The sequence below is a fragment of the Macrobrachium rosenbergii genome, chromosome 46, assembly GCF_040412425.1.
Source record: "Macrobrachium rosenbergii isolate ZJJX-2024 chromosome 46, ASM4041242v1, whole genome shotgun sequence".
NCBI classification, from domain to species: Eukaryota; Metazoa; Arthropoda; class Malacostraca; order Decapoda; family Palaemonidae; genus Macrobrachium; species Macrobrachium rosenbergii.
The window spans coordinates 15,853,551-15,864,234 of record NC_089786.1 but is presented as its reverse complement, the minus strand read 5'-3'; the positions used below and the strand labels follow the sequence as shown (position 1 = coordinate 15,864,234).

At 37.3% G+C, this 10,684-nt stretch overlaps 1 protein-coding gene across 1 annotated transcript in view; it reads right to left on the bottom strand.

Annotated features, from left to right (window-relative positions):
- Positions 1-682: 682 nt before the first annotated feature.
- The window catches only part of LOC136830244 (L-asparaginase 1-like), a 57,226-nt gene continuing 47,224 nt past the window's right edge, over positions 683-10,684 (bottom strand). The window contains 2 exon segments of the mRNA XM_067089595.1: positions 683-3,317; positions 5,559-5,718. Coding sequence (XP_066945696.1) covers positions 3,289-3,317; positions 5,559-5,718 — 189 coding nt within the window. The 3' untranslated portion in view covers positions 683-3,288.

Sequence of the window (10,684 nt, the reverse complement as noted above, 5' to 3'; positions counted from 1 at the left end):
CCAGCTGCGTTCCTTTCTTATTTTTTTTTCCATGAATTACCTCTGGTCTATTCCCGCCTTGTAAATTACTCTACCAAACAGTAATATAGGTCAAGATGAAGATTCATTTATGTCTTTAAAGTCGAGTGCTTTCGGAGTATTATCCTTCCAAGTCCCTTCTTGCTTTCCCCGTGTCGTTCTCTAGGCCTGGCTGTGACCCATGACCTTATCAGCTACCTGGAATGTAATTCAGTTACAATGTGTTCTTATTGGATTCGAGATCAGATTTTTTTTCTTAGTGATGCAAGGACCATAAGCAGTAATAACTCATTTACAAGCAGTTCTTTTCGTTGGCAGAGTTAAAATGTGAATGGGTTACTTCTTCGGGACACCAGTTGTTCTGTATACCTCCAGTAACTAGGAACTAACAGAAGCAAAAAGTTCAAATAAGCCCCGTAGCTAGGATCATGGCTGGGCTCATTCATCCAGTCTGCTTCGTGACTAAAAGCAAAGATACTCTTAGGCCCGGCAGAGTTCTGGGACAGAAATAGGGACAGTGTTATGTAACTTGGAAATTTCATCCTTTGTGCAAAACCACCACAGTTGTATCTATAATCTGGAAATATTCTTTAAAGATGAAGGATAAACTTGAAAGAATACTTTAGTATTGTTGAAAGTCAAACCTGTTTTCCAGTGAAAATTATTTTTGGTATGTTTAGAGATTTTATTAAATAAATAATATTTACAACAAAGAGTTTACACTTAAAAGGTAAACAAAGGCTGAGTATATGGCAACCCTTGCCATAATCACAAAGTAATACATTTTTCATTCAACTTTACTTACTATATACTACTGCAACACTGGAAGAATTTTTTTTACACATATAGTTAGGTATCAGCTGTAGCCACAGTAACTTTTAAATAAGAAAAGACTTCGTGCCAAGTACTTTACACCATTCTGCACATCTTCGGGGTACGAAGCAAAATACTCGTTATAATACTTGGCACTCTTGTCATTTAGTTTTAAACATTTCATATGTCATTAGCTGATATTTAAATCACATAAATATTTGTGATTTTTAAACCTTACCCATATATAGCTGTGAGAAAACAGTTTAATCATGCTTATAAGCGCCACAGTATTGTGGTATAAATATCACATTACAAATTTATTATCACAAATTATTGCGGTTCCTGAAGTTTATTGGAAAAAAGGTTTTGAATGGTTGTCGTTTCAAGTGGTTAATGCAATGAAGAACATTCGATTATCACATAAGTGTCATACGAGCTTTTAGGTTGAAACCATTTTAATTGCATCCAGATATTTCAGAATAAATCCATTTTTAATGTCTTATATCACTTAAGGCTAATTAAAAAAAAATCCGTGGTGCTGAAGACAGTTTGCAGTTTAGGAAAATGATCTTATCATCATTAAAGAACTTGAGTTCCCACTCACTGCACTGTAACTTTGTGCCCGCCTTCTTAATCTACAAACATTACAGACCTGGGTGAGATAAACCTGAAAGTTTTAGCCTTGTTCAGTAGACACTTATCTTTGGACTGGCCCCAAGAAGTATCGAATGCATTTTGAAATTTGCTTTTTCAATTTGTGAGGAACCGGGTTTAAGGTAATCTTGATATCCCTGGGCATAAAACCCATGGTGGTAAATAATCCCCTGATAATAATTAACACTGGATTTAAATGATTTAAATCCTGTTATCGGAGTATTATAAGATGGAAAATCAGTACTTGAAGATTTAAATATTCAATATATTGCTGAGATAAAAGTTTGAATAAACAATAAAAAAAATCGATTATTAAAGTTTACAAATAGTTGTATGAACCAAACTTTGCTTCACAGCCATTCTCTTGTAAACAAATATATTAGTATGAACTAATCCTTTTCAAACATTATTATTCATTAATGTTTATGAATTTTTATGCCCTGGGATAACTAATATGTAAGTTAAACCTTATGCCGTTCTTGGAAATACTTCCTTGATGTATGGTATACTATATGCCGTTCTTGGGAATACTTCCTTGATGTATGGTATACTATCTTGTCAAAGTAATTATTGCTTTAAGCGGGGATTCGTGTGACATGGTGAGGTATTAAGAATGAAAGCGTACATATAGTTATTGGTCGGTCAGCAGTCAAGTTTTTAAATTCTTTCATTTGAAAGCCATGTGAACCTAAACATTTTACTTGGTCCAGTACTGATTGTTAGAGGTAGTGTTCCCATGTGGTTCAACAGCTTCCAATTAGAGGTAGCGTTCCCATGTGTTCAACAGCTTCCAATTAGAGGTAGTTCCCATGTGGTTCAACAGCTGCCAATTAGAGGTAGTGTTCCCATGTGGTTCAACAGCTTCCAATTAGAGGTAGCGTTCTCATGTGGTTCAACAGCTGCCAATTTGAGGTAGTGTTCCCATCTGGTTCAACATCTTCCAATTAAAGAACTAAACTGCTGAACTTCGTGAAAGTGTACGTGCGCTCTGACACACAGGGTCTAAGTCCAGACACTGGACCCAAGAAGGCCTTTCAGTGCAAAAGACTACTTGTGCATTTGTGCGTTGTGCTTAAGATTCAGGTGGAAAATAACATTGGCGTGCATTTTCAAGACCTTTCACAAAATGCCTGAAAATGATCCTTATTTATGAGGCAAATATTATAACAAGACGAATCTTACAAAGATTATATAAATTTTCAGATTGAACCGTTAAATCTCGTCAACCTTTAAGACAATTATTTCACTTAGTTTTTGCTCGTATTTCATCTTGATACACTGCTTGAGGCAGCAAGCAGTGCCATGACTTTGTAATTCGGCTCATGAAACCTAAAAGCTTCCCCTCTATTTACATCAAACCTTCATAACATTTCTGTAACTTAATGCAATTGCCACCTAAGAGGAAACAATGTGGATCCGCAATTAGTACAGACATTTAACAGTTCAGAACTTCAATTAAAGTCTCACAACGTTCTATATCATTTCTAAATTCTCTCACTCCTCCAAAACAATTAAAAAATCTATCTTACAAGCCCAAACCTTCCATAATAAAAAAAAAAATTGCCCTGGAAGAGGTGGTCGTATGCAAACATCTCTTCTTGTTTTTACCCTTAAGAGTAATCAACTGCTACTATTTTTTACTTTAGCTGTACAAAGCTATCACATCGTCTAGAACACAGTAGTCAGGTCGTTGCTTCCCTCCGAATAAAATCAGGTATATTTACATGAATGTTATGTCAACGATATGTTCTCTCTTCCATAAGCGAGCACATTATGGCGCCGGCTCAACTCGTGGTCACTAGGCTAACGCTGCATTCCTTGTCGGATAATTTCTGTAAAAAGAAAAAGTCCGCAATAAATATTCGTTAAAGGAAATAGATCTAGCAATAATACTGACATTCAAGGCATCCATTCTATGTTATACGTGTAGACATATAAATAAAAAAATATTACCATTGTTCTGGAACAGGACGATAGCCATTTAATGAGACTTATCTGCCGAGCTTTTTATACTGTATCAAGTTAACTCGGAGGAGATATTATTACTCTGGACTTGACCAACCCGGCCTAATCCTCATGAGGTCTTGGTTGCTTGTGACATTTGTCTCCTTGTGTGTCCTTTGTTTAAACTATTTCGGAGCAACTGTTTTCTGTGCACCTGTCTTTTCCTATATTCATTTGTGGACAAAGCTGATCCTGCCTTTCTGTGTGAGGTTTTTCCTTCAGCTTGTAATCCAAGTTCAATTTTGTGGCTCTCGTGAAAACCCAATTCAAAGAATTTAAAGTGTCAGAGTTGTAGAAGCCATTCAGTTAGTAAAACCTACTTGGGCCTTCGGAAAACAAAATATACTTTGAAGCAAATTTTAGGTTTGCTAAATGTTAACTAGTTTTTTCCTTCTCGGTTTCCACTGTTAAGATTTCAAGGCTTCCATTTTTCTGTGGTTTTTGTACTGAACAAGATCCAGTTAATCACTAAAGTAGGGTGCAGGCAGTTGAATACTGGCGTGTACACGGCTCAAGGTGACTACTCTAGAACGGTGCAGCATTTCAAATATTTCAAATATTTCTGTCTTTATATAAAGCAGTGCTGAACTGTAGTTGAACGTACCAATAAACTGATGGCTTGCAACAATTATTAGGAATGAAATTCAAATATTTTTTGTTTACACTTTGCTATTTGTTTTAGGGAAAGCTCCTATATAAACTGTATGATGGTAAAAAGGGAATAACAAGTTTGTAATTTCAGTTTTCGTGGCTCTGTTAGTAATAATTTAACTGAAATTGGAAGCCCGCTACAGATAGGCATTTTTCAAAATGTTGACAAGCTTAATGTAAACTGCATGCAGGGTTTTAAAAAGTTAACTGTCGATAATTTTAATTTGCAAGAAATGAATTCTAAATCATTAAAATATACCAAGAGGGAAAACTGTTACCAAAAGAAATGTACAAATTATTCATTTACTCTGCTTACCTTCATCCTTCAACTGAAAATGCATAGAAGATAAAGAAAAAAATAAGTATTAAAGACAAATTGAAAATAATACATAACATATCAAACATACATTTTCGCTGTTTCGTATTCCGCAAAAGGAAGGGTATGACTTACAGTGCTTTGAATGGCACAAGGCACGCCTTAGACATACTAAAGGGTCTAAGAAGTGCTAACTGAGGTTCTCTGCAGCATCCCAATTAATATTTTTATGTAGCATCCTTATTATGGGATTTTATAGTGTCCTAACCAAAGGTCCTGTGCAGTGTTTCCCGGGCCACCAGCTGCACTGGTTTCTGTCTTGTACTGGTAACTAGCCTACCACCAAGCTTTCCTACTATTTATCGGTGTCTTAACCTCTTCAATTATCAACCAACCCCTCCCCCCAAAAATACCCCTTTCTCCCCCCCCAAAAAAGTAGTGAAAACTTTGTTACTCGCAATTTCTCCCGGAAAATCGGCAAAAGATATTAGTAGTCCCTTCTCATGTGCAGTATGTCTATAAAACATGTTACCAAAAATCATACATCCACTAAAAATATTTTTTTTTAATTGCAGGAAGCATTCACAAATCCTCCCTCGTCAGGTCTCCCCTTTACTAAGTCAGACACCTCGCGATTTATCCTTTCTCTATTCCTATTCTAAAGTGGCGAGTTTTCTGGGTTTCATTTTCTCACTGCGTGTCCAAACCATCTCAGTTTAGGTAACCGACCCAAACAGATTAAACCGAAATTTCCCCACACTACTCAACTGGACATTTATCCCCGTAGGGAAGTAGTGCCGTCAGTGCACCTCACGCTGCGCACTGTAGGCATTACTGAAGGTTCTATGCAGCGTCCCTTCGGCCCCTAGCTGCAACCCCTTTCATTCCTTTCACTGTACCTCCATTCATATTCTCTTTCTTCCATCTTGCTATCCTCTCTCTCCTAACAATTCTTTCATAGTGCAACTGCGAGGTTTTCCTGCCGTTACATCTTTCAAACCTTTTTACTCTGAATTTCTCGTTCAGGGCTGAATGACCTTATATGTCCCAGGGCCTTGTGCCTAAATTCTATATTCCATTCAACGAACATAAGATTTCTTACCGTTTCTTTCTTCATGTTCTGCAATAGCGTCGACGATCGCAGAGTAGTTGTTGATCTGAGCGCACATGACGGGAGTCAAGTCCGTGCGATCTCTGACGTCTGTGGGCACTCCCGCCGTCAGGAGCTCTGTGACGCAGTCGCTGGAGCCAACCGTACAAGCCTGAAGGTTAATGGAAAGTTGAGTGTGTTGTTGGAACTGGATCTTTCTTTTTTTGTGTGTGTGTTTTTTTTTAGAATTGTTTAGCCATTATGCAAGAACGAACTCATGATCTGGAGAGGAGCGGCCCCTCACAAAAAGAAGAACATTTAATTCAGTTAAATGAGACTGCAAATTTTAGGTGTTGAGAATATCCTGCTAATTTAAAATCATGGACTCTAGCTCTGGATGAAGATCTAGCGCGCGCGCACACACACACACGCACACCAAATAAAAAATGCAAAAATAACAAATCCATATGCTTTGTGCTTTGGGGCAATCGGAAGAAACTAAAGACGGTGGTTTGGTGGTAGTTGAGAAGATGGCGGTAATGTTAAAATGACTGCAATTTCATGCGCGTAAGTCTTCCGGTAGAAGATCGCAGGTTCACATAAATAGCTGTTAGCGGGCCGCGCCTTGAAGTGACTGTGGTTCTGTTACGTTGGGCCATATGTTTAGGTTTTATAGGGCTTTTAAGATAAAAGGGACATCATCGTACGAGCAGCAACAGAAAGAGAGGAAGAATTATATATAAATTCCTGCTTTTCTCAGTTTTCATCACTTATAACCTCCCTAACTTGGGAATGTCGTTCCTTATATTTTCAATTTTTATATAAATGAACAAAAATCCTATATTATTTTAGATAAGGTTAGGCTACCAGTGTGACTGAGCCCAATGCAGTATTTTACATTAGTGAATTGCTTTGAATTCTAAAATTGTTCTTCCGAGATAATGCAGGTGATACAAACACACACTCACACGAAAATTTGAAAACAGCACCCGATACAGAATACTGAAAAAAAATGAAAAATAACATTTTCCGCTGCAATCCTTCACAGAAAATAATCGAGAGTGCTCTACTTAATTTAGTTCATAACTATAACTACCACTGCTACTAATATTCTTCAGTAAATGGAAAGAGAAACCCACAAGATTCTTGTGTATAACTTGTTGACTGGTAAATATTTACACATTACCAGTCAACAAGTTATACACAAGAATCTTGTGGGTTTCTCTTTCCATCTTCAGAAGAAAACTGAAAGAAGTTTTTGTTTGGTTCATTGTTCAGTAAGTTCTACACTTCGTTTTTGAAACCCTTCCAGGAATGTACTCTATTAATCCTGCCCTCCTTCTTCCTATTCCAAAACTCCTAATCTCCTTTTCTTCCACGGCGGAGTTTCTGCGAATCGTGCGGACAGGAAATTTGACATCAAATGACAGTTCAAAAAGCTAATAAATTCGCGAAATTAGTAGGAATTATCTGAATTCGCTTCGGCAGTTAAGTTATGATAGAATGAGGCAGACTACGAAGAAAAACAGCCACGTGCTACAAGCAGGAATCCAGTTCAATCTAGTCTGTGTACCCACGCTATTCGGCTGCAAAAAAAAAAAACTCACTAGACCGGTGGTCCTCAACCAGGGGGGAATTGTGACCAAGGATTTTTAGTAGCATATGCCTATTATTTGGAATGCCCCTTTGAGGCAGACAATTTTGGAAAGGGAGCGGGGCGGGTGACATTCTGACATATGGTGAAAGGGTGCATGGGCCAAAAAAAGGTTGAGAACCACTGGATTAGAACAAAGTAGCAAAAATCAAAGAGGAACGTTTCGTAAAAAACGTGAGATTTTTAATCAAGTACGCAAAACGCTTAATAGCATTTAATATAAAGTAGGTTAAATTTTCATTAATTTAATATACAATAGGTGAAATGTTCAATAATTTAATACATAAATAGGTGAAATGTTCAATAATTTAACATAAAAAAGGTGAAAAGTTCGGTAACATTTCATATAAATTGGGTGAAACGTTAAAAAAATTTAATATAATATGGGTGAAATGCTTAGTAACATTTAATATAACATAGATGAAATCTTTAACATCATTTTAATATAAAATAGATGAAACTTTTAAAAACAATATAGGTGAAATGTTTAACAACATGTAATAAAAATAGGCGAAATGTCTGTTTAATAAAAGTTTAAATTTTAATTACGCTTGGGAAATGCAATAATAATAAAAAAAACATGGGAACTACTAATAAAACAGGTGAAACCTTTTAAAAAGTAAGGGAAGCTCTTGATAAAATGGGTGGAACATTTAGTTAATTAAAAACTGGGGAACTTGTAATGAAATTGGGAAAACTTTTAATGATACTGATGAACCATTTAATTAAATACCAGAAACATTTGTTAAGACAGGAGAAACTTTCGACAGGTGAAACTCTTAATAAAAATGGCGAAACTAGGAATAAGAGAACCTTTCCTAAACTGGGAACAAGCATTGGAAAAACGTTGTTTAACACTTTTACGAATTATGGGAAAAGTTTTAAATCCAGGTAAAATGTTTTCAACCAACAGGTGTTAAGCCCTGTCCACACTAGCGGGCACTGCCCGACGGGCAAACACTGTTTCCATAACCCGTTCCACTATACAAGGTGGGTAGGGGAGTGGCGGCCACGAACGGAAATGAGTAGGTGACAATAATTAAATAAGTGAGCAAACCATGGTGAGACTATTCTCTTCCTTCGCCTGTTCAACGAGCTTTACTGACCGACCGAATATGGAGCCAGAACGATGCGATTGTCTGGTAACTGCTTCAGAAGCGAGAGGAAAAATGGCCTGTCCACGCTAGCGGGCATGCCCGTCGGGCACTTCCAGCTGTTTATATTTCCTCTCACTGCTTTACCAGACAATCACATCGTTCTGGTCAGTGAAGCTTATTGAGTAGGCAAGGGAAGAGGGCAGTCTCACCACGCCCAACCGGCGGAAAGGGAAAAAATAGCGTTGTATGGAGTAATAGTAGCAGTGTTTTTTTTTTTTTTTTTTTAAAGATTGAAAGGAAACCTGTAGTGGAACGGATTATTGGAACAGTGTTTGCCCGTCGGGCAGTGCCCGCTAGTGTGGACAGGGTTTTGTATTGAGATCAAATGGAGAACAAAGTAAACCCGACTCTCCTCCCCGGATCGACTCATGAATTTTTAATCATAAATCTTATCCATGCCCTCCCAAGTGGGCATTAAGCCCGGCCTTCATAAATCAGAGAATACATTAAGCCCAGGCCTTCATAAATCATCGAATACAAAGTTAAAATTAACTTCCTTTCATGAAAATAATAATACAGTAAAGGCTAACGAATGTAATGGACGGACAAAAACAAAACAAAAAATTAGAACGGAAATTATATACGTAATGGCGAAGCGGGAATAAATTTCTTGTTCATATCATAAATTTTTTGATAAATTCAGCGTTCTGGGTAGATAGCCACCATTGACTCCCAAAGAGCCGGTTAATTACAGCTCTCGTGTTTTTTTTTTTTTTTTAATTCGAATTGATGTCTTGGAGTTCAATATTTTGAGAAGCTTTATTCGCTTAAAACAATAAGAACGCTTTCTTATGCTCTATATAACATACAATTTGCTGCAAAATGGTCTGTGGCCACGCAGGTTAAGTCCGAGAGAGAGGGGGTGCAGAGAGAGAGGGGAGAGAGAGAGAGGGGGGTGAGAGAGAGAGATGGGGGGAGAGAGAGAGAGAGGGGGAGAGAGAGAGAGAGAGAGAGGGGGTTGGAGAGAGAGAGAGAGAGAGAGGTGAGAGAGAGAGAGAGGGGGTTGGAGAGAGAGAGAGAGAGAGAGAGAGAGAGAGAGAGGAGGGGGAGGTTGGAGAGAGAGAGAGAGAGGGGAGGGAGGTTGGAGAGAGAGAGGAGTGGAAAAAAGGGGTGGAGAGAGAGAGGGGGACTCCCTGAAATAATGTTACCGATGCAGTAACTGCGATAATAATTCTAAGGGTTGTTTGGTTTATTTTAAGCCGGCCTTATGTCAGCACTAAGCCTTGTGTATGCGTGGTAAGATGTGAAAGGAGTAGGAGGTCTAATGTGGACCTCCGGACTGGGCAACCAACAGAGCCAAACATGCTATTGTCAAGACATATCGCCTGTTAAGGGGTGAATCATCATCACTAATTATAGTGTCCAAGTTATCTGCTCTCTCTCTCTCTCTGCTTGTTTGGTTTATTTTAAGTAGGATAGCTCTTCCATTAAATGTCTCTACTATACTGTGCGTTTATTGTATACCTCTCATCTGGCGTCACTTTATAAGTCTTGATTCTTCTGTAAAAATTCTTTGTGTATTAAGTTTTATATATAAACATCGTGTACGTATTCCCTCTTGCCAGTCATTTTCAATCCAATATGGAGGACATCTATAATTAGGCTGGGAAGGGGAAAAAATAATTAACAGTTAAAGTCCTGAACGTCTTGAAAATGAAAAGTAATGTGCAACTTTCGTATCTATTAACCAAAAATGTTAATTAGATTCGTTCCATAAATTTTTTCCCAAGGTGTACATACATCACCGAATGCAGTCACAAAAAAAATGAAACAATAGAGTAAAAAAATTTTTTTAATTAAGCACGCTTTCATTAAAATGCACTAAAAAGTAAAGAATAATATTTTGACACAACAGGATTTTCTTAGTCAATAATAATTACAAAAATAAAAGCGTGGGCTCCAAACATGGAAGGAGATACTACAATAAAACATATTTCTTTTCTTGTAGCATTTCCTTCCATGTTTGGCGCCCACGCTCTTATTTTTGTAGACATCATTAATTGTAAAAAATCCTAGTGTGTCTCAAAAAATTTTTTTTTTACTTTTTGCATTTTAATAAAAATGTTTAGAAAAAATTATTGTATATTTTTTGTTCTGACATAAATTGTATGTAACCGATTATGATTGTTGCTAGCGAAATTGAACGTGATTTCCTGTCGCGCCAAAGAAGGGTTGAAAAATCCGTAGAGTTATTAACTTCATACAAATCCTGATGTACTGGGAGGTCACCGGGATTGAGTAACCATAAAAAATTTCAAGTCCATCGGACGAAGAGAACAGGTTGAAAATTGAGTTACAAGTTTTGACCCAAACAGACAGACACACAC